The following is a 25067-nucleotide window of genomic DNA, read 5'->3' as shown; positions in this document are numbered from 1 at the left end:
ACAGAGAGAAATGAAGAGAGAAGGGGAAGACAGAGGGGAGAAGAGAAAGGCACCTGCAGACCTCTTCACCATTTGTGAAGCAACCTCCCTGCAGGTGGGGAGCCTGGGGCTTGAACAGGGATCCTTAGGCTAGTCCTTGCGCTTTGCGCCGTGTTTAACCCGCTGCACTACTGCCCAACCCCCATGTATGACATTCTCATAGGTGTGAAGTGGTAGCTCATTATCTTTATTTGCATTTCTTTACTTAGTGACTTTGAACATTTTTTCATATCTGTTGGCCAGCTGGGTATTTTAGAAGATTCTGTCCATATTTCCTTTCCATTTAATGGGAATATTTTGTGAACTCTATATATTTGGTTATTGGCCCTTTTATGTATGGCATATAGATTTCCCATGCAGTAGAATATCTTTCTGTTTTGGTAATGGTTTCTTTTAGTGCACAGAAATACCTCCATTTGATATAGTCCTGTTTATTTTTGCTTTTGTTTTACTTGCTGTTAGGGTACTTCTTCAAAGATGTTTCTGAAGTACTCTGCCAGTGTTTTCCTTCTATGTGTTTGATGGTTTCTGGTCTAACATCCATGTTTGATTCATTTGGAGTTTACTTTTGTGCATGATAACATGTGGTACTCCTGTTTCATTATTTTGCATGTTTCAAGCAGATTCAACCTCTCTTCTAGCCATGTTCTCACCTCCATAGTGTTGCTCTTTTAAATATTGTCTTATTACTTGAATAATCTTGATGCTTCTGGAACATAGAACTTTTAATTCTTTTATTTTTTATCTTTATTTACTGGATGGAAACAGCCAGAAATTGAGAGGGAAGTGTATGCTAGAGAGGGAGAGAGACAGACACCTGCAACAGTGCTTCACCACTTGTAGAGTTTTACCCCTGCAGGTGGGGACTGGGGGCTTGAACCTGGGTCCTTGCGCCTTGTAACATGTGTGCTCAACCAGGTGCTTCACCACCTGGCCCTAAATTTTTTAATTCTTTCAACTGAATCACCCACAAGCATTCCTTCATACTTCAAATAAAGAAGTTAAAACTTATTCTTTTGTACACTGTGTGTCTGTATTCTGCCCTCATTAACGTGCAAGCTTCTTGAGCAGGGTCACTGTTTTTGCCACCAGTCCTAACATGCAGTCTCACAAATGGGAAGTGCTTGACAAGTGCTGCTTGAATTCACCACAGCTCTGGTGTCATTTTTGTGTTGTTGTAACTATCAAAACAGGAAATGGAGTGAGTTTAGCATGACTCGTTCATAATTGACTCATGCGGGTTCCCTTTTCTCTCCTAAGTGATCACAAAACATGAGTTTTTGTGATGTTAAACAACCCACTCCAGACGTTTGTGAGTTACTTTTTTTTTTTTTTTTCCTCCAGGCTTATTCGTGCCTGTACCACAAATCCACTGTTCCTGGAGGCTGTTTTTTCTCCTTTTATTACCCTTGCTTTTTTATCATTGTTGTGGTTACTGTTGTTGTTATTGATGTTGTTGTTGTTAGATAGGACAGAGAGAAATGGAGAGAGGCGGGGAAGATAGACACCTGCAGATCTGCTTCACCGCCTATGAGGCAACTCCCCTGCATGCAGGTGGGGAGCTGGGGGCTCGAACTGGGATCCTTTCGCGCTTTGCGCCATGTATGCTTAACCTGATGCACTACCGCCCGACCCCCATGTTTGTGGGTTTCTACATCCACATCTGCGGTGCTGACAGGCTTCTGGGATCTACCTGTTCCCATTATAGCTTGGAATCGACCACGTACCCATGATATCCTGGTTCCTTTAAATTACCTGCTTTTCTCCCTCCAGCTATTCTATTCTTGAAAGTAGTTTTGTGACCATGCTTGATTATTATTTTTCAGTAAGACTAGAAATTTATGTTGACCATACACCAACATTTTAGTTATTTGACCTATATTCTTTTTCAGTGAAGTAATTCTCTTTCTGTGATTTGAATCACCCACTGTTGGGTAATTGTGCAGATGTGGTCGAACATTGGCAGGGCCCACAAACCACTATATTTCCATGCAAGTATTATTTACAGATCTCTACCACGTTATCCCCTCAGGTTATTGCTAATTCAGTTGAAACCATTGCAGCAGTTTCTAAGGATGCTTCCACCTTCCCAACATGCCTTTCCACCCCCTTTCCTTGCCAGTCCCGTCCCTACTTGCCACTTACAGAATTCTCCCATAAAAGCCTCTCCTGTTTCCACTTTCGCTCTCTCTTCTCTTCCTCGACCTGACCTGGAGAAGGGCTGGTGGCCATAGTGGGAGGAGGCCATTTTGCTAGCTACACGTGGCTGTGCTCATACCCAATTCTGGGGCATCCCACGTGATTTGTGTTCCCGCTCTGCCACAAGTTCCTGGTCTCATCTCTCTCCCCCACAACACAACCCGACAACCCACAAAGTTGTAATTTCTAAAACTATTAGATAAGCCTAATGGAACAGCACATTCCATTTGCCTACCTCCCCAAAACCTGTGGCTTAAGGTCTTCAGTAGCAAAATAAGATTTGAGTTGCAACATACTTTTTTGCGCATGGGACTTGACACCTTTGCAGTTCCACTTCTCCCAGCAAACTCTTGTTTTTCCTCCCCCTGCTGCCCCACCATAGAACCAGAGAAAGGAAGAGAGGCAGCATTAGCACCACCGCACTGTTGGTGAAGCTCCTCCTCTGCCTGGCCTTCCCTCCCATTGGTTGTGTGGGTTGTACTGACGCAGGTTCTCACCCTGGACAAGGTGTGCTCTCTCCCTGTGAGCTATCTTCTGGCCCCTCTGGTAATAGATTCCATGGGAAAATACATCAAGGTGGTTTCATTGTAATGTTGATGAGGATTAAAAGATCAGTTTCTGGTGGTCTGGGAGGTGGCACAGTAGGTGAAATGCTGGACTCTCAAGCATGAGGTCCAGAGTTCAATACCCAGCAGCACATGTAAAGAGTGTTGTCTAGGAGGCCAGGTGGTGGTGCATCTGGTTAGGTGCACACACTACAGTGCATAAGACCTGGGTTCAATTCCCCAGTCCCCGCCTGCGGAGGGAAAGCTTCACAAGTGGTAAGACAGGGCTGCAGGTGTCTCTCTGTCTTCCTCTTTAATTCCCTTCTCTCTAAATTTCTCTCTGTCCTATCAAATAATAAAATAAACAAAGAGGATGACTTCTCATTAGAAAAAGAGTGATGGGGAGTTGGCTGTAGCGCAGCGGGTTAAGCGCAGGTGGCGCAAAGCACAAGGACCGGCATAAGGATCCCGGTTCGAACCCCGGCTCCCCACCTGCAGGGGAGTCGCTTCACAGGCGGTGAAGCAGGTCTGCAGGTGTCTATCTTTCTCTCCCCCTCTCTGTCTTCCCCTCCTCTCTCCGTTTCTCTCTGTCCTATCCAACAACGACAACAACAACAATAATAACTACAACAATAAAACAACAAGGGCAACAAAAGGGAATAAATAAAATATTTTTAAAAATTTAAAAAAAAAGAGTGATACCTGGTTCTTTCTCTCTTATCTTTCTCATTAGTAAATAAATCAAATCAGTTTTTGGGATCAGGAAATAGTTCACTTTGGTTCAAACCACAACATTGCCTGGGATGGCACTTAGAGATGCTCCAATGCTGTGGTGTCTCTCCCTCTTTTTCTCTCTACCTCAAATGAGAATGACAAAGTCTGCTTGGGAGCTGACATTGACCCTGACAAAAAAGAAAAATATGACCAGGAGCACTGCTTATGTGGAGTTTGCATTATCTCTGTGCCACTGGATTTTCTTCTGAACTTTGCTTTCCTCCCAAGTTGTAAAAATGTGCCTGTTAGGTTCTATGGCCCGTCTCAGTTGTCCCATGTACATGGGAGTCAATGTGGGGCATTCCAGGGTTAGGTTCCTGTCTTGTACCTGAACTGCCAGGCTAGACTTTCACCACTTGCAACTCTAAACTGGCAAAAGTGAGTTGGAAAATGAGTATAAATGATGGTTTTATACTGGAAGCATCTTGGGGTCTTTATTTTAGAAGTTTGATGTTTTTGTGACCAGATATACGCCAATATGCCTTTGATGTTTTTGTGACCAGAACCTAGCCTTTGTTTATATCAACTAGGCTAAGGCAAGATTGCTTTTGTTACAGTTTGACTTTAAATCAGTTTCCAAGGATCTGTTGATGAGGTTCAATGAGGACTTGGCAGTCCTGGGAGCATCTTTGTGAAGTGTGTCACCAGTGCTGTGGAGAGCTGAAGCTTCGTAAGCACCTACCTATATAGCATAGTTGTGTGATGCAACCGCACAGGGGCAACAGTGCTTGTCAGGGTAAGACAAACTTGGGAATAAACTCCTGTTACTAATTTTTATTTTGAGTAGCTTCCCTGAGGACATTAAAATGTCTGTCTTGTTGTCTCATATCATTCCTTCAGTCAGTGGGCCAGATATTGGTATTTACTAGTACAAAGATACCTCTTAAGGAGAAAATTCACTAGAATATTGATCACAAGGAGTATTATTTAAGAGTCAAATCCATCATTAAATTGAGGCTATAATTACGATTGCTTTTTCTTTAGATTCTATTATATCAGACCTTAATGGCAACTTGAAAAGAATGGTGTCCTTTATTATTAATGTGAACCTGATTTTTTTATTAGTGATTTAATATTGATTCACAAAATTATAAGACAGCAGGGGTATAATCTCCCACCTTTCCTACCACCAGAGTTCTGTGTCCCCATTCCCTCCATTGGAAACTGCATTAGTTCTCCCAAGGTCACATACTGGTTGACTGTTATTTCTTCTTTTATTATTATTTTTTAAGTATTTATTTTCCCTTTTGTTGCCCTTGTTTTTTATTGTTGTTGTAGTTATTGTTATTTGATGTCGTCGTTAGATAGGATAGAGAGAAACAGAGAGGACGGGAAGACGGGGAGAGAAAGAGAGACACCTGCAGACCTGCTTCACCACCTGTGAAGCAACTCCCCTGCAGGTAGGGAGCCGGGGGCTCGAACTGGGGTCCTTAATGCTGGTCCTTGCGCTTTGCGCCACCTGCACTTAACCCACTGTGCTACCTACAGCCTGACTATTATTTCTATAACTGTTTATATATGGGTGTTTTTTTTTATTGTTCTTTTTTTCCCCCTATGATCCTGCCTTCTCTTCCTTTTTAAGTCACAACTACACTTCTTATTACTTCTGAGTGCTTTTTCTTTTTTTTTCCTCTTCTCTCTCAGGGTCCTTTTTCCTGGGAGTATGGACCAAAAAAAAAAAAAAATTTTTTTTTTGCCTCTAGGATTATCGCTGGGGGCATGGTGCCAGCACTAAGAATCCACTGCTCCTGGAGGCTATTTTTCCCATTTTGTTGCCATTGTTGTTGCCTTTATAGTTGTTATAGCTGTTGTTGTTGTTGGATAGGACAGAGAGAAATCAAGAGAGGAGGGGAAGACAGAGAAGTGACCCCCCTGCAGGTGGGAAGCTGGGGCCTGGAACTGGGATCATTATGCGGGTCATTCTGCTTTGTGCCATGTGCACTTAGCCCATTGCACTAATGCCCAGCCCCCGGAAATTCTTTATGCTGTGCAGAAGGTAGGAGTTCTGACGTCAGTAATTGCTTCTCCACTGGACATGGATGTTGGAAGGTCGATCCATAACCCCACTCTGAAACTGTAATTTTTAAAAAATATTTATTTTCCGTTTTGTTGCCCTTGTTTTTCATTGTTGTGTTATTGTTGTTATTGATGTCATCATTGTTAGATAGGACAGAGAGAAATGGAGAGAGGAAGGGAAAACAGAGGGGGAGAGAAAGACACCTGCAGACCTGCTTCACCACTTGTGAAGCGACTCCCCTGCAGGTGGGGAGCCAGGGGCTGGAACTAGGATCCCTAAGCAGGTCCTTGCGCTTTGCACCAAGTGCGCTTAGCCCGCTGCGCTACAACCCGACTCCCGAAACTAAATTTTTTTTTTAGACATTTTAAAAAATTATTTATCTTATTTATTTATTCCCTTTTGTTTCCCTTGTTGTTTTACTGTTGTAGTTATTATTGTTGTTATTGATGTCACTGTTGTTGGATAGGACAGAAATTGAGAGAGGAGGGGAAGACAGAGAGGGGGAGATAAAGGCACCTGCAGACCTGCTTCACCACTTATGAAGCGACTCCCCTGCAGGTGGGGAGCCAGGGGCTCAAGCCGTGACCCTTATTCCGGTCCTTGTGCTTTGCGCCATATGTGCATAACCCGCTGTGCTACCGCCGACTCCAGTGAAACTAATTTTTATAAAGTTCTATTTAGTAACAACAGAAAAAGAGGAGCAAGCTAGGCCATCACTGTGGCATATGAAGATACTGAATTCTAAACTTTATGCATGAGTTCTACACTCCACCACTGAGACACCTTCTCAGCTCCTGAAAATATTTTTGGAAGAAAACTTTGTTAAAACTCTTTAAACAGGAGTCGGGTGGTAGTGCAGTGGGTTAAGCACAGGTGACACAAAGCACAAGGACTGGTGTAAGGATCCCGGTTTGAGCCCCTGGCTCTCCACCTGCAGGGGAGTTGCTTCACAGGCGGTGAAGCAGGTGTCTGTCTGTCTCTTCCCGTCCCTGTCTTCCCCTCCTCTCTCCATTTCTCTCTGTCTTATCCAACAACGACGACACCAATAACAACAACAATAACTACAACAATAAAGCAAGGGCAACAAAAGGGAATAAATAAATTTAAAAAATAATTTTTAAAAAATCCTTATACATCTTGGTTAAATTTCTTTCTTTCTTTTTAAAAAAGATTATTTTACAAGAGAGGCAGAGTTAATTCCAACAATCGATGCAGTCCTTCTGGATTATTTTTTTGCTAATGATGAAGTGGTTGATGTTTATTTGAATGTTTCTATGGAGTGAGAGGACTCTGGTAGAATAGTAGGAAATTATTTTGGAGGCAGAATGGTAACTTTAAGCAAATTGCAGTTGCTGTTAGAAACTGTGAGTGCATGTGTGTGTTGCATGCACAGGACAGACCAAGAAGCATGTTCCTGGGTGAGTTTGTCTAGGTAGACAAACTACCAGGAGCTGCCAGGAATCCTCTGGTAGTCCTGAGATGCAGTGTGTGCTGCATCCTCCTTAGCTTGAGGGCTTTTTTTTTCTTTTTTCTTTTTTTATTTTTATTTATAAAAAAATGACCAAAAAAAAAAAAAAAAACAGGATAAGAAAGGTACAACTCCACACAATTCCCAACACCAGAGCTCTGTATCCCACCCCCTCCTCTGATAGCTTTCCTATTCCTTAACCTTCTGGGAGCATGGACCCAAGGTTATTGTGGAATGCAGAAGGTAGAAGGTCTGGCTTCTGTAATTACTTCCCCGCTGAACATGGGCGTTGACAGGTCGGTCCATACTCCCAGCCTGCCTCTCTCTTTCCCTAGTGGGGTGGGGCTCTGGGGAAGTTGAGCTCCAGGACACATTGGTGGGGCTGTCTGTCCAGGGAAGTCTGGTTGGTTCCAAATTCATGCTAGAATTTGGAACCTGGTGGCTGAAAAGAGAGTTAACATACAAAGCCAAACAAATTGTTGACCAGTCATGAACCTAAAGGCTGGAATAGTGCAGATGAAGAGTTGGGGGGGGGGGTCCTCCATTTTGTAAATAGCTAGTAGGCGTATTATAGTTATATTCCAAAGCGCCTGTGGCTATACATAGAGCATATGTTCACATGTATCCATAAATTAGGGCAAAATATATACCTGAAAGCAAAAGTACACAATAGTCTTCAGTGAATCAGTATAAAGTTCCTAATGAAATAGTGTCTACTTAGACATAGATACCCTCCTCATCTACTTTCTGTTACACTTCTCTCACTCACTCCAAAGCTAACCTTATCAAAGTAAGGACTACAAAAGCTGAATAAGGGCAAGAGACTGGCATACTTTAACGATGACTCTTTAGTCACTATCAGGCCACCCCATCAGCTGTGGCCCTAGTTGGGGAGTCCTGAGATTCCCAGACAAGCACGATGGGCCTAGACCTTGAATAAAAACCTCTCTCCATTGTTACTGGTCATCTCTATCTGGAACCACAAAACAGACCCCTTTGTGGGCCCCCAATAGGACCTTGCCCTCAACTTGGATCAACAACAGTAGAGAATGTTCCATCTTCCGAAGGGAGGATGGACAACATACTCTATGCTACACCTGAGGAAGTTGGGTCTATATTGGGGCAGCTTGGAATGTTCCTACTCATGACCACAGAATGTGAGCTACAGGGATATAGAGGTCACATAGGCTCCTAAGCTGAATATGGGCCCCAGATCACATCAAATCATTGGGGTTTACAGTCAACAATATTTTTACCCCTTGCCCATATTTGGGAGCTACTCTCTTCCCTGATCCAGCTTTACGGTCCTTTTTCTAGCCATGACATCATCTCCCCAGACAATAACTAGGATCCACCTACATTTCAGATTTCAGGCTCGGGGGAAGAAAAAAGAAAAAGAAAAAGAAAAAAAGCTTGTGGGCTTTTAAAAAATGTAGTAGTATACAGGATACTTTCACATGTATTAAATAAATTATTTGTCCAGAATACTAGACATTTAATATTTACCAATTTCTACGAGGAAAATCTGAGAACTGTTTCTAATGCCATCTCTCCTTTTTTTTTTCCCCCTTTAGCTCTGCTTATGATAATGTCAACAAAGTTCGAGTAGCTATCAAGAAAATCAGTCCCTTTGAGCACCAGACCTACTGCCAGAGGACCCTGAGGGAGATAAAGATTTTGCTGCGCTTCAGACATGAGAACATCATCGGGATCAATGACATCATCCGAGCACCGAGCATTGAGCAAATGAAAGATGTGTATCCTTTTCAGCCAGCAGGCATTACTACCTGATCAACTTATCGAGTAGATGTGTTTTGAGATTTCCTGTACTCACCAACATAGAGGAAAATTATATGAAGTATCTTATAGAAGAAACCATAAAGTTGTTGCTATTATTTCAGAATTTTTACTTATTTACGAGAAGGAGGCAGAGAACCAGAGCCTTGCTCTGACATATACATTGCTTGGAATCAAATTCAGGACCTCAGATTAGAGGGTCCAATGCTTGATCCACTGTGCCACTTCCCATACTTCAGGACCATTTACTTTAATACTTGTGTCGATTCATTTTTTTCTCCAACCAACTTGATCAGTTGCCAGTAACTGATCTTTAACTTTTACAGTTGAAAGCCATTTTTAGTCTTTTTTTTTTGTTTTGTTCCCATTCAAGGAATGGTTTGCTATGATAAAGGAAAAGGGCAGTAAACTAGAAAGAAAGTCCATGGGCATCACCTGGTCAAAATCTTAAGTGTGTCATTTTACTTCTAGGGATGCTTTCTCATCTTAAAAAATTGAGATACTAGCCCTCATGATCTTTAAAACTACAGTCTAAAATTGTCAACCTTTAGAAATCTGGACTAAGCAAGTCCAGAGAATGCTGCCTAAGTAAAGACTACATTTTGAAAAATAGAGACATGAAATATACGAAGAGGGCCCACTGAAATAAAATTTTAGCTAATACACTATTCCTAACAATTTGCCTAATTCTACATTCTCCCCATCCATTTCACTGTGTCTAGGCAGCATTTTGGAATTTGGAATCATCTGTTACTATGCTGTAGTGATCTTTCAAGTGAGGTACCTTCTGCTGACTGCTTTCCTGATTCCCTTTGCTATGAAAATCAAATATCTTCCAGATGATGTTTTCAAATTATGTTTCCTTTAAATGGCATACTGTGTTTCATGTATCTTGAATCTGTAGGGAACATAGAATAATACATACATAGAGGTGATAGAAAAAAATTAAGCACTGATATTAAAAATAATAAAGCACTGATAAAAAAAATAAATAAGGAAAGCTGGGGGCCGGGCAGTAGCACAGTGGGTTTAAGCGCACTTGGTGCAGAGCGCACAGACCAGCGGAAGGATCCCGGTTCGAGGCCCCCCCCCCCCTGCAGGGGGGTCGCATCACAGGCAGTGAAGCGGGTCTGTAGGTGTCTTTCTTTCCCCCTCTCTGTCTTCCCCTCCTCTCTCCATTTCTCTCTGTCCTGTCCAACAACAACAACAACCGTAGACAACAAGCAACAAAAGGGAAAAAAATGGCCTCCAGGAGCAGTAGATTCATAGTCCAGGCACAAAGCCCCAGCAATAACCCTGGGGGCAAACAAAAATGGAAAGCTTTTAAAATTTGTAAGAAGAGGAGTCGGGAGGTAGTGCAGCAGTTGAGTGCACATGGCTCGAAGCACAAGGACCAGCGTTAAGCCCCTGGCTCCCTACCTGCAGGTGAGTCGCTTCACAGGCGCTTTCTCTCCCCCTCTCTATCTTTCCCATCTCTCTTCCATATCTCTCTGTCCTAACAGTGACATCAATAATAACAGTAAACAATAATAACTTCAACAATAAAAAACAAGAGCAACAAAAGGGAAAATAAATAAATAAAAAGAAAGTTTAGAAAAATTTTTGTAAGAAAGAACAGAAGGCTGGGAGATAGCTTAGTTGGTAGACTGCTGATTGAACCCCAGCCCCACTTGGGAACAATCATGGTACTAGGGAACATTTTGTGGATGTTTGGAACATTATTGTAGACCTCACTCCCTAACAAATAAAAATAATGAAAAAGTTGACTCAGGAATAGTGGAGTTGTGTGCATGAGGCTTCAGTGCGAGAAAATAAATTAGCTAAAATTCTAGATGCATAGATAGATAAAAAAAAAAGAGAGAGAGAGAGAGAAACAAAACTAACACAAGCCCATTCTTAGCATGACTCCCCTAAAGTCTTACTTTATATTTTCTGACAGAAACAGAAACAGGGAGTCCTGTAGCATCCTTTCAGCACTCTTGAAGTACCTCACTGCAGGTCAGGCTGGGGGAACAGAAACAGAGCTTCTACTCTGGCACATGTAATGCCGAGATCAAACTCAGGACCTGATGCTTGAAAGTCCAGTGCCTTATCCACTGCATTACCTCCTGAGCCACTTTTGTGGATGATTTATTTTGAGGGAAGGTGGGGAACAGAAGGGAAGGTGGGGAACAAGAGCACACACCATGCACAAGGAACTGGGTTTTAGCCCCTGCACCCCATATGGAGCAGGGCAAGCTTCATGAATGGTGAAACATGTTTGCAGGTGTCTACATTTCTCACCCCCCCACCCCTAGCACTGCTGAGCTCTGGTTTATGTGGTGAGGGTGATTGATTGAACCTGGAACTTCAGAGCCTCAGGAGTGAGTCTCCTTGCATAGCCATTATGCTATCTACCCCTGCCATTCTCTTTCTCCCTCCCCCCCTCAATTTTTATCTGTCCTATCAAAAATTGAGGGGGGGGAAAAAGAACAAAGAGAAAAGAAAAATAAATGGCTGCTGGGAGTTGGGAATTTTGAAGCCTTGGGCATGAGAGTCTCTGTCGGGCTGCGCCTCGGAGAAGAGAGAGAAGAGATCTGGAGCGAAGAGGAAACACAAATCTTTATTTGCGCTGGCACCTCAGAGTTGGGTGCGAGAGAAACAGGTTGGGCCACGTGGAGGTAGCGAAAATGGCCGCCTCACGCAGTAACCTTTCCTGCGTCTAAACACCGAAGTGAAGAGCCAGCAAGAGAGAGAGGTGCGGAAGGAGAAGGGCTTTTATAGGAGTAGCTTTCGTGAGAATGGGAAGGGGGAGGAGTAACCATAGCACTCCAGGATAGGATAATAACTCTCGTGAGAATGGGAGGGGGAGGAGTAACCAAAGCACTTCAACTATGGTGGAGAAATAGACAATACCCTGAGGGCACAACATGGTGGAACAGGTGCTCCCAATTCTCTCGGGAACTAGCAATAGCCCGAGGGGACAACATGGCAGATGTGACTGCGTCTGCACAGTTTCCCAGCAAGTCTCTTTGCATATAACTATTATGCTATCGCTGACAGACTTGTGGAGTTGTGGATTTTTAGGCCCCAGCAATAACCATGATGATGATAAATAAAAAAGAATTGTTACATTCCATGTTGTTGCTGGATCAAATAAAGGAGAAGAGTGTATGACATTTGCTGACCCTTCTTCTGGCCCACCCAAGAAATCTTAGAAGGGCACTGATGGTGATGATTTACTTTAAGAACAAAGTTATGACATAAAGAGTAATCTATCTACCTTCCTTCCTCTTTTTTCCTTTCTGATTTAATAATGGCTTACACAGTCATAAGATTACAAAGCTATAGTGCCATACTACACCTACCACCACAGTTCTGTCCCCTCCACCTTCTTGCACCCCAGAGTAACCACCCTAGTTCTCACAGTCCCCGTTCTTTTACAAGTTAATGTGGTTCAGTCGTCTATATTGCATATATGAGCAAAATCATCTGGTAGTTGTCTTTCAAAGAACTACAGGCTGTTTGGTAACAGATAGAAATTGTACCAGTAAGAGTCCTTGAACACAAAAAGCACAAGCACAAGGTTAACTTGACCTCTTGACTTACCTCTTCCCCCAACTATGTTCTTATATGTTTTATGTCTCAGTTCAGATACCTTATCAGTCACACCAGACAGATAAAATACCAGCTGTCTTGGGAGTCGGGCGGTAACAGCAGGCTAAGCGCAGGTGGTGCTAAGCGCAAGGACCAGCGGAAGGATCCCTGTTTGAGCACGCGACTCCCCACCTGCAGGGGAGTCACTTCACAGGCAGTGAAGCAGGTCTGCAAGGTGTTTATCTTTCTCTCCCCCTCTCTGTCTTCCCCTCCTCTCTCCATTTCTCTCTGTCCTATCCAACAATGATGACATCAATAATAACTACAACAATAAAACAACAAGGGCAACAAAATAAAAATAAATAAAAATAAAAAAACAGCTGTCTCACAGGACCTAGAAAAGACTCCTTCCATATAGGCATACCAGTTGTAATTTCTCATTTCACCTCATAAGCCTCATGATGTAATAATAGTGGATCACATGAGAACATTCATTTTGTTTCTAGTGCTTTGCCAGTTATGAGAAACTATCTTGGTTATGTTACCTTAACCTGTCCTGACAGATATATAGTACAGGACCTCATGGAAACAGATCTCTACAAGCTCTTGAAGACACAACACCTCAGCAATGACCATATCTGCTACTTTCTTTACCAGATCCTCAGAGGATTAAAATACATCCATTCAGCTAATGTGCTGCACCGTGACCTCAAACCTTCTAACTTGCTGCTCAACACCACCTGCGATCTAAAGGTCAGCCAGGTTCTTTCTTTCAGATTGATGTATGTTGGGAAAGTCTTTGTTGGGGGCATATTGAGATTTGTTCTTCTTCATATTTAAAAATACTTCCAAGGGACTCATAGAATGTGCACATTGCATGCCTGAAGCCTTGAGTTTTGAGTGTTCTGTGGTACAAGAGAACTTCCATGGATAATGGAATGAATATTGTGGAATGTCTCCTGCTCTTCTCACTCAAAAAAATAGTAATAAAGATTGGCTGCTGCTGTCATACATGGGAAGCACTGGGTATATTACTCGGTGCTACATAAAAATTAATAGAAAAAGCACAATTAATTAACACATGAACACTTTCTTTTTTTCCTTAAACATATATTGACGTACTCATTGGATAGGGACAGAAATTGAGAAGGAAAAGGGCAATAAGGAGAGAAAGATACCTGTAACATTACGTCACTGCTCTTGAAGCTTTTCCCCTGCAGCTAGGCGCCAAAGGCATGAATCCAAGCCCTTGCTCATGGTAACACGTGTGCTCAACCAGGTGCACCACCACCTAGCCCCCTTACACAAACATTTTGAATGCAAAAGAAAAGCCTATTCCAGTTCTTCATTCTATTACATTTGACTCTCCAAAATGTACTGTACGGAGATGCAATTATAGAAGCCAGACCTTCCACCTTCTACAACCCATAATGACATTGGGTCCATGCTCCCAGAGGGATAAAAAATAGAAAAGCTTTCAAGGGAGGGGATGGGACATGGAGTTCTGGGGGTGGGAATTGTGTGGAATTGTACCTCTCTTATCCTATGGTCTGGTTGATGTTTTTTATTTTACAAATAAACTAATAATAAAAATAAAAATGTAAATACTGTAATAAATTGATATATCTTCCAATTTTTCAATACTTTTACAGATTTACTTTGTATGTTTGTGATACACATACATATGTGTGTGTGTATATATATATATATATGGTTATATACATTATTTATAAATTGAAAAGCCATTGTTTGCTGGAGAGACACAGCCATCTATATAACACAGTGGACTTTGATGCCTAAGGCACTAGAATTTCTAGGTTTGATCTCCAGTACCACTGTAAGAGCAGACCAGTGCACTAGTTAAAAAAAGAAAAGAAAAATGACTACTTGAGCCTTTTCTATAATAAATTTTATGAAGAACATTTTATTTTCATGGCATTTCCAGTAAATAAGGGAACCCTAGACACATACTCAGTTATCTTGTGAATACATAGCTTTTAAATATATTTCCAGGGACAACAATTATCTCACCTGGGCAGTGCACCTGCTTTGCCATGCTCACAACTCAGATAGATTTGAACCTGGCCTCCACTAGACAGGAGGAAGCTTTGTTGCTATACTCTTTCCCCCTCTCCATCTTCCTGTCTGAAAAAGCATATGGCTTAGAAAGCTTAGATAAATGCAGATATCCCAGATTCATAACTTGGAAGACTTAATGTTAAGGCGGCAGTGCTGGCCAAGATAGCCAGATAGAGAAAACCTGTGTTTTCCCCCTCACATCAACAGCAAAATCATACTACATGGGGAAAATCTGTATAGAAACAGACTGGGGGTGTGGCAGTAGATGGTTATACAGACTCATGCCTGAGGCTCCAAAGTCCCAGGTTCAATCCCCCAGACCACCTTAAACCAGAGCTGAGCAGTGCTCTGGTCAAAAAAAAAAAAAAAACAGACTTCCACAACAAAGGACAAAAAGGTCAGCAGCATCCAAAGAGTGAAATCACAGGATGACTCCATCTCCCAAGAAATTATCTCCCCTACAAAGCACACTACAATCAGGGAAAGATCATAAGGTATGAACAGGACTTTAATCTGGCTTAGCAGGACAGTTTAGATGTTTGTATTTAGATGGCCTCTCATTGGCTTCATAAAGTCCTCTTGATTGGCTGATCCTCTGAGCATTATAGCAAGCAGTTTAAATGAGTTCAAATTTTTATTATTATTATTATTATTGTCACCAGAGCACTGCTCAGCTCTGGTTTATGGGCTTATGGTGGTGCACAGGATTGAATCTGGGACTTTAGAGCCTCAGGCATGAGAGTTTCTTTGTATAACCATTATGCTATCTACCCTGCCCTCAGGACAATTTATAGCAAACTCCCAGCACCCCAATTCTACCACAGTCTTATGCATTCAAGTTGACAGCAAATGTGATATTAAAGGTTGCAGAAGTGTTTAGAATCATGTCATAAGTGTAGTGAATGCTATATTAGATTTTATTTTTCATAGTAACAGCCTGGGGACAGATTTAGGGAGGAATGCTCCCTTTGCCTACCAGGTTTTGTTCCCCACTAACTCAAGGATGTATATAGCATGTCACTACCAAAACCAGCTACATATCAAACCAGCTACATATCAGACCTACCACCCCTACACATACACACCAACACCATCACAAAACAACAACAACTTAGTTGTTATTGAGCACTTGCAACATCAGATTCTGATCACTCTCCAGATTCAAACATGCACCACCAGCACAAGTCCTCCTGGTGCACCAGATAGGAGAAGACAGAAAATTGCCCATGTTACTGGACTAAGCAGTTGGGAGAAACACCCAGATTCAGTAGAGTTAAAGAGACCACCAGCAGAAAGGCAGGCATAAGCCAAAGGTTCAAGTGGTTAACTCATAGATAAGATAAAGAAAACTACTTAAAAGTAAAGACTAGGGAGTCGGGCAGTAGCACAGCGGGTTAAGTGCACATGGCACAAAGTGCAAGGACCTGCGTAAGGATCCCGGTTTGAGCCTCCGCCTCCCCACCTATAGGAGGGTCCCTTCACAGGCAGTGAAGCAGGTCTGCAGGTGTCTGTCTTTCTCTTCCCCTCTGTCTTCCCCTCCTCTCTCCATTTCTCTCTGTCCTTTCCAACAACAACAACAATAACTACAATAAAACAATAAGGGCAACAAAAGGGAATAAATATTTTTTTAAAAATTTAAGAAAAGACTAAAGCAAATGAAGATACCAGGAGGATTATGAGAGTTGTTGGACAACATTCATCTATTATAGGAGTGCCAGCAGAAAAGAGAAAGAAGAATGAAAGGGAAAGAATTCTTTTTTTTTTTTTTTTTCCTCTTACCAGAGCACTGGTGTATGGTGATGCAGGGATTGAAACTGGAACTATGGAGCCTCAAGCATGAGAGAGAGTCTGCATAACCATTATGCTATCTACCCCCGCCCAAGGGAAAGAATTATTTTTTCAACTATTTTATTTACTCCCTTTTGTTGCCCTTATTGTTCTATTGTTGTAGTTATTATTGTTGTTGTTATGTCGTTGTTAGATAGGACAGAGAGAAATGGAGAGAGAAGGGGAGACAGAGGGCAGAGACAGATAGACACCTGCAGGCCTGCTTCAGCCACTCCCCTGTGAGTGGGGAACCAAAATCTTTAATGCTGGTCCTTGCACTTTGCACCACTTGCGCTTAACCCGGTGCGCTACCACCTGACTCCTGGGAAAGAACTTTTTTTTAATTATTATTATTGGGGAATTAATGTTTTACATTCAACAGTAAGTACAGTAGTTTGTACATGCATAACATTCCCCAGTTTCCTATATAACAATACAACCCCCACTAGGTCCTCTGAATCCTTCTTGGACCTGTATTCTCCCCACCCACCCACCCCAGTCTTTTTTTTTTAAATAATTTATTTCTTTATTGGGGAATTAATGTTTTACATTCAACAGTAAATACAATAGTTTGTACATGCATAACATTCCCCAGATTCCCATTTAACAATACAACCCCCACTATGTCATTCATCATCCTTCATGGACCTGTATTCTCCCCACCCACCCACCCACCCCAGAGTCTTTTACTTTGGTGTAATACTCCAATTCCATTTCAGGTTCTACTTGTGTTTTCTTTTCTAATCTTGTTTTTCAACTTCGGCCTGAGAGTGAGATCATCCCATATTCATCCTTCTGTTTCTGACTTATTTCACTCAACATGAATTTTTCAAGGTCCATCCAAGATCAGCTGAAAACAGTGAAGTCATCATTTTTTACAGCTGAGTAGTATTCCATTGTGTATATATACTACAACTTGCTCAGCCACTCATCTGTTGTTGGACACCTGGCTTGCTGGGAAAGAACTCTTACTTGAAGAAGTAACAGCTGAGAATTTCCTTGGGCTGAAGAAGGGGATAGATTCTCAGGCAACTCTTACAAGACTCCCAAACAGAATAAACCCAAACCTGTGGTCACCCAGGCACATAAGCATCAGCATGGCAAAGATTAAAAGTAAGAGAATTTCTAAAGCTACATGAGAAAAGCAGAGATTGGAAGATACCTTATGCAATAGGGTGTGTGCCTTGCTTTGCAACACAGTAAGCCGCAGCACTTGAAAGTACAGTGCTGTAGAGTCTCTCACCCTCTTTGTCTACCTGAAATTTAAAAATTCTGCTCTGTAACAGTGAAATTGCCCACGTTGAAAGGCCCAGGCCATGCAAAACAGAGAAAATAAAAGCTCAATGGCCAGAAGGGATTAACAGGAAGTTTTTAATGGAATGGGCCTCCACCCAAGAATACTCTATCCATCTTGGTTACCACTCAAGTTTAGAAAAATGATAAAGGACTTTCCAGATAAACAGTTAAATGCACTCATTACTGAGCTTGATCTGCAAGAATTATTAAAGGGACTTAATGTAAAGGGGAAATGCTGAGTGTTCTCTTGGAAATAAAGGGTAACAAAGAAACAAAGCAAAGGAAAACTATCAACAAAGTCAAATCAACACCAACCTTTGGAGTTGGTGCAGAACTGAGGTTGCCAAACAGGGCTTGGGGTGGTGATGATAGACTGATGGGAGACTTTACAGTGAGTGGTATACTAACATTTTGAAGAGGTATAAAATTGTCCTTGCAAAGCATTTATAAATCTTACAAACCAAAGTTATGTCAAAAAAAGTTAAAACAAAAAAAAACTTTTAAGTGCTTGCCAAACTGATCTACAGACTTTAGTACAGACCTTATCACAACCCTATGTGATTTTAAAAAAGAAATTGAAAGGCCAATTTTGAGATGCATATAGAAAGAAATTAGAGACTCAGAATAATCAAAACTTCAGAATAAAGCCAAGTGACTCATACTTCCTGGTTTCAAAACTTAGCTGTTATAATTGGGAGAGAGTGATATTAAAGAATGTAGGGGCATAGGTCAAAGCAGAGACTTGAGCATCATGTCAAAAATTAAAAAAAAAAAAAATTACAGTAGGGACCAGGCACATTAGTAGGGACCTGGTTAGGTGCTCACATTACAGTGTGTGAGGACCCAGGTTCAATCCCCTGATCCTCACCTGCAGGGGGAAAGCTTCACGAGTGATGAAGCAGGGCTGCAGGTGTCGCTCTGTCTCTCTCCCTTTCTACCTTCCCATCTCTCTCAATTCTTCTTTGTCTCTATTCAATAATAAGTAAATAAATAGCTTTAAAAATTGCAGATATATATATACATACACACACACATATACCAGAGCACTGTTCAGCTCTGGCTTATGGTGGTGCAGAGGATTGAACCTAGGAATTTGGAGCCTCAGGCATGAGAGTCTTTTTGCATAACTATTATACTACCTACCCCTGCCCCAAAGGTAGGCTTTTTCAATAGGAGTGCTAAGATAATTGAGGAAAGAACAGTCTTTTGAACAGAAAATGGTGGGATAATTGGATAGTTACATTCAGAAAGAATTCAGAGCAGCTGGTTTGCAACCTTTGGAATGCCCTGAGTAAAATTCCAAATTGAAGTCCTTACTGAGAATACAAGGAGTAACAAAAGAGAGGCTTCACTTCAGAGACAGGAGGTTACTTAACAGGTATAGTGCATGCCTTACTAAGGCCTTGAATTTGATTCCAGGCACCATATGGGAATTCAGTGGACTACACCAAAGAAATCCTAATAATACAGGGAGGAGTGCTTTGCTATTTTCTCTCTGCCTATCGTGCCTCCTCCCCTCCCCACCCCTTTAACTATATAGACTATTTTTAATAGTCCCACCTGGTAGGGCACACCTTTTTTTTTTTTTTTGCCATCAGGTTTATCGCTGGGGCTCCTCACCTGTACTCTGAACCCACAGCTCCTGGTGGCCGTTCCCCCCCCCCTTCATTTATATTTTTATTTGATAGGACAGAAATCAAGAGGAGGAGGAAGTAGAGAGATAAAAAGAGACTTGCAGCACTGCTTAACCACTCACTCATAATGCTTCCTTCCTGCAAGTGGGGACTGTGGGTTTGAAAAAGGTCTTTGGGCATGGTAGTGTGTACAACCAATCAAGTATGCTACTGCCCAACCCCAGAGAATATATATACCTTATCATTTGTAAAGATCTGAATTTTATTTTTTTTAATATATATTATTTTTCCCTTTTGTTACCCTTGCTATTTTTTATTGTTTTTGTAGTTATTATTGTTGTTATTGATGTCATTGTTGGATAGGACAGAAGGGAAATCCAGAGAGATGGGGAAGATAGAGGGGGAGAGAAAGATAGACACCTGCAGACCTGCTTCACTACTTGTGAAGCGACTTCCCTGTAGGTGGGGAGCCAGGGGCTCGATAGCCCAGTCCTTTTGCTTTGCGCTACTTTGCTTTGCGCTACATGCGCTTAACCCACTGCACTACTGCCTGACTCCCTGAATTTTATTTTCCCCTATTTTTGTTGCCTTTGTTGTTTTATTGTTGTTGTGGTTATTATTGTTATTGGTGTTGTTGGATAGTACAGAGAGAAATTGAGAGAGGAGGGCAGAGAAAGACACCTGCAGACCTGCTTCACCACCTGTAAAGTGACTCCCTGCAGGTGGGGAGCCAGGGGCTCGAACTAGGATCCTTATTCCAATTCTTGCGTTGTGTGCTGCTGTGTACTACAACATGGATAAATCTTGCAGACATGTAAAAAAAAAAAAAAAAACAATCATAAGTATCACATAGTATACAGTTCTGGTGTTAAATGTCCAGAGTTGTGTATGGGCAGAATATACTCACGGTTATCAGAGAGTGGTGATGACTGTATCACTCTGGTTGTAATACCAAAAACATTGAATTGTATGTTTTAAATGAACAGATTGTATGGGATGTAAGTCATATCTCAGTGAAGCTGATATTAAAGCTGACAGTAGGTACATAGCAGTGATGATTCCCACATTTCACTGCAATAGACACTCCTGTGAGAAGCTCTGTAAGGTATAGCTGGTAAAGGAGGTGAGTGCCTCAGATCTAAGAACTGCTAGGTCAGCAATCCACTACACCGTTAGTAACTGTAATACTGTCTGCTTGGAGATATTAGGGGAGAAGTGATGTACAAATGTAGAGTGTCGAGATAGTGTTGCCTGGGGCTCTGAGAGGTGTCAGGAAAAGGTAGTTTCAATGCCCATAAGAGTGGACGTGGCTGTTAGTAGGCTAGTGGCTCTGTTGGACACAGGGTATCAGAACAGTAGATCAAAGAAACGAAAGAGTAGTGCATATACTGGAATCTGGTCTTTGTGTCTGCAGCATGGAATGAGGGTACTGAGTCATTGGCATTCAGTTGAGTTGAAGAAGTTGGTTGGAAATAGACCATGGAGAACCTGGTGGGACTGTCTAATAAAGGCTATGTTGGTTCTGTCATCAGGTGGCTAAGGTATCAACTATCATTATGTATTCAAAACAAGGATGGTAACATCCCATGAGAAATTCATAACAGAACTTCCTACATTACATACAGTGTATTGGGTTCTATGACCTCTTAAAATTCTCTGAATGAAATTCATGTGCTTTCCACATGGCATGAAAGGGGTGGGGCACAAATGGATGAAGCTGAGTTAGGGACTCTCACACTTATTTGTGTCTCAGTGATTTTCTTTAAAAAGTTCCATCTTGGGCCTAGACCTCAAATAAATCCCTCTCTCCATTGTTACCGGTCATCTCTATCAGGAACCACAAAACAGACCCCTTTGTGGGCCCCTCCCCATAAGACCTTGCCCTCAACTTGGATCAACAACGGTAGAGAATGTTCCATCTTCTGAAGGTAGAATGGACAACATACTCTATGCTACACCTGAGGAAGATGGGTCAATAATGGGGCAGCTTGGAATGTTCCTAATGATGACCACAGAATGTGAGCTCAGATCTACAAGGATGCAGAGGTCACATAGACTCCTAAGCTGAATATGGGCCTCAGATCACATCAAATAGATGGGGTTTACAGTCAACAATATTTGTACCCCTTTCCCATATTTGGGAACTATTCTCTTCCCTGATCCAGCTTTCTGGTCCTTTTTCTAGCCATGACATCATCTCCCCAGACAATAACCACTCATGGCTGACAGTAGTATTCCTTCTTTTTAGTTTCCACAAACTGGCCTTGCATTATTATCTGAAACCCTGAGATCTAGCATACATTTCCTTCTCAGGACTATTCAAGGGCTCTCTCGCTGTTTTTCAGGGCCACAGAAACACGGGTTTACAGACCCTGTTTGAGATTCTGGTAATATGTTTTTGTTTTTAATATTTTTTATTTATAAAATGGAAACACTGATAAGACCATAGGGTAAGAGGGGTACAATTCCACACAATTCCTACCACTACAACTCTGAATCCCATCTTCTCCCTTTATAGTGTTTCTATTCTTTTTTTTTTTTTTTTGCCTCCAGGGTTATTGCTGGGGCTTAGTGTCTACACCAGGAATCCACTGCTATTGGTAGCTTTATTTTTTTACCCTTTTGTTGCCTTGTTGCTGTTGGATCAGACCAAGAGAAATGGAGAGAGGAGTGGAGGACAGAGAGGGAGAGAGAAAGATAGACCCCTATAGACCTGCTTCGCCGCCTGTGAAGCAACTCCCCTGCAGGTGGGGAGCAGGGGGCTGGAACCAGGATCCTGATGCCGGTCCTTGTGCTTCTTGCCATATGCACTTAACCCACTGTGCTACCACCTGGCCCCCAGCTTTCCTATTCTTTACCCCTCTGGGAGTATGGACCCAGGATCATTATGGGGTGCAGAGGTGGAAGGTCTGGCTTTTGTAATTATTTCCCCACTGAACATGGGTGTTGACAGGTCGTTCCATACTCTTTCCCTAGTCTGAAGGGGCTCTGGGAAGCAGGACTCCAGGACACATTGGTGGGGTTGTCTGCCCAAGGAAATCCAGTTGGCATCATGGTATTTATCTGGAACCTGGTGACTGAAAAAGAGTTAAGATATAAAGCAGCGTGTTCTTAATGGATCTTCCATGGGGAGGTGGTCTCTACCAGTCTGGGGCTTCTCTGTTCTACCAGACTCACAGAAATCCTGGGAGGAGTTCCAGAATGTTGCTAGGATGCCAACATACACATCTGTTGTGCCGTGACTGGAAAAGCGGCTCTGGAAAATAAGTGAAAAGTGTCTTTGGGACTTCTTTCTAACATTTTAATTATTTACTAGATAAGAGACTGAGAAATCAAGAGAGAGAGAGACAGAGCACTGCTTCATGGGCTGGAGACCTAGCATAATGCTTATGCAAAGGACTTTCTTGCCTGAGGTTCTGAGATCCCAGTTCAATCCCCAGCACCACCATAAACCAGAGCTGAGCAGTGCTCTGGTAAGAAAATAAATGTATACACACTGCTTCACCACTCAAGAAGCTTCCCCTCTGCAAGTAGGGACTGGGGCTTAAATCCAGGTCATTGTACATTGTAACATATATGCTCAACCACCTGGCCCTTGTTTTTCTTTCTTTTATTTTCAATATTCTACTTGTCTGTTTTCCTAGAAAAGAATGGAGTTCTATTGAGTATCATTGATATTTTATTTTGCCTCCAGGGTTATTGCTGGGTCTCAGTGCCTGCACTACGAATCCACTGCTCCTAGAGGCCATTTTCCCCCTTTTGTTGCCCTTGTTTATTGTTGTTGTTATTGCTGTCATCGTTGTTGGATAGGACAGAGAAATGGAGAGGGGGAAAGAAAGACACCTGCAGACCTGCTTCACTTGTGAAGAGACCCTCTGCAGGTGGGGAGCTGGGAGCTTGAACCCCGGGATACTTGAGCCAGTCATTGTTGGATAGGACAGAGAAATGGAGAGGGGGGAAAGATAGACACCTGCAGACCTGCTTCACCACTTCTGAAGGGACCCTCTGCAGATGGGGAGATGGGAGCTTGAACCAGGATACTTGAGCCAATCCTTGCACTTTGCACCATGTGCGTTTTACCAGCTGCACTACAGCCCAACCCCCGACAACAACTATTTTTAAATTATATCTTCCTCTTTTCTTTATGATAGAGGGGAGAGAGAAATAGGAGAGATACATTGTAGCACTGCTCCCCTATTCATGCAGGTGGAGACAAGGGCCTTCAAACCCCCCCCCCCCCCCCCCCCGGTCCTTATACATATAACGTGCACTCTTCCAGATGTTTTACTGCCTGGCTTCATAAAAGTGTTCCTAAGTTGTGATTTAAAATACTGTCCACACCGGGAGTAGGGTGGTAGCACAGCAGGTTAAGTGCACATGGCGCAAAGCGCAAGGACTGGTGTAAGGATCCCGGTTTGAGCCCCCAGCTCCCCACCTGCAGGGGAGTCGCTTCACAAGTGGTGAAGCCGGTCTGCAGGTGTCTACCTTTCTCTCCCCTCTCTGTCTTCCCTTTCTCTCTCCTTTTCTCTCTGTCCTATCCAACGATGATGACATCAGTAACAACAATAATAATAACTACATAAAAAAAAACAAAGGTAACAAAAGGGAATAAATTAAAAAAAAAAATACTGTACCCACCATTTATCCCTGACTTTAAGACCTCAAAATACAGCTGTCTTTTAGTCTGTAGTACAGAGAAATGTGGAGACGTTAAACTTTAATATTTGGTCATACTAATTTGTGAATTTATTATATCCTATCTCCTCTCCCACTCCATTTGTTTTATTGACTCACTTGACCCTGAAAAGCTGTGTCTGGACCTAGCTAGTCTGTGATGCTATGGGGGAAGGAGCAGGGGAGGGTGGAAAGAAAGCAAAAAAGGCTACCAGGAGCGTGGAATCGTGTTGACACAAATCCTCGAAGAGAACCATGGTAACAAAAACAGACAGTATATCCTCTAAAGACTCCTCCAGCCTGTTCCTGATCTCTTGACAGGTAGCTTGTCATTGCTGCCTTTCAGGTTGTTATGGGGATTAAATGTTGAATTGGAAAAATTATCCGCAAAATACCTGCTGCACAGTAATGTTAGTGATTATTTACTGCCATTATTATTGCTGTTGTCTTTTTTTTTTTTTAATTTTTCTGATGCTTTAATATTAAATTAAAATCTCTAAGAAATGTTACTTTTTTTTTCTCTCTCCTAGATCTGTGACTTTGGCTTGGCCCGTGTTGCAGATCCAGACCATGATCACACAGGGTTCTTGACTGAATATGTAGCCACACGTTGGTACAGGGCTCCAGAAATTATGTTAAATTCCAAGGTAAGAACCAGATTAGGTGGTCTGGGAGGTGGCGCTGTGGATAAAGTACTGGACTCCCAGACATGAAGTCCTGAGTTCAATCCCCGGCAGCACATGTATTAGAACGATGTCTGGTTCTTTCTCTCTCCTATCTTTCTCATTAGTAAATAAACAAAAATCTTAAAAAAAAAAAAAAGAGCCAAATTGGCATAAAAATAAAACTGTCAATGAACTCAGGACGTATGTTGAGGTAAACCTGTTTCCTGTTTCCATCTGGGTTGAAGAATGACTAACCTATGTCTGGCCAAAACTAAGGTCGGGAGTTGGGCGGTAGCACAGCAGATTAAGCGCACGTAGCACAAAGCGGAAGGACCGGCGTAAGGGTTCTGGTTCGAGCCCCCAGCTCCCCACATGCAGGGGAGTTGCTTCACAGGCAGTGAAGCAGGTCTGCAGCTCAGGTGTCTTATCTTTATCTCCCCCTCTCTGTCTCTCCATTTCTCTGTCCTGTCCAACAAT

The 25067-nt window shown here is 42.3% G+C and overlaps 1 protein-coding gene across 1 annotated transcript in view; it reads left to right on the top strand.

The window, feature by feature from the left end:
* The window catches only part of MAPK1 (mitogen-activated protein kinase 1), an 88306-nt gene that overhangs the window by 27970 nt on the left and 35269 nt on the right, over nucleotides 1-25067 (top strand). The window contains exons 2-4 of the mRNA XM_007536444.3: nucleotides 8617-8799; nucleotides 12979-13168; nucleotides 24456-24572. Of these exons, the coding sequence (XP_007536506.1) occupies nucleotides 8617-8799; nucleotides 12979-13168; nucleotides 24456-24572 (490 nt within the window). The remainder of the gene's footprint in view (nucleotides 1-8616; nucleotides 8800-12978; nucleotides 13169-24455; nucleotides 24573-25067) is intronic.

The sequence above is a fragment of the Erinaceus europaeus genome, chromosome 1, assembly GCF_950295315.1.
Source record: "Erinaceus europaeus chromosome 1, mEriEur2.1, whole genome shotgun sequence".
Taxonomy (NCBI): domain Eukaryota; kingdom Metazoa; phylum Chordata; class Mammalia; order Eulipotyphla; family Erinaceidae; genus Erinaceus; species Erinaceus europaeus.
The sequence above is the reverse complement of the archived record's forward strand: the minus strand, read 5'-3'. Positions and strand labels throughout refer to the sequence as shown.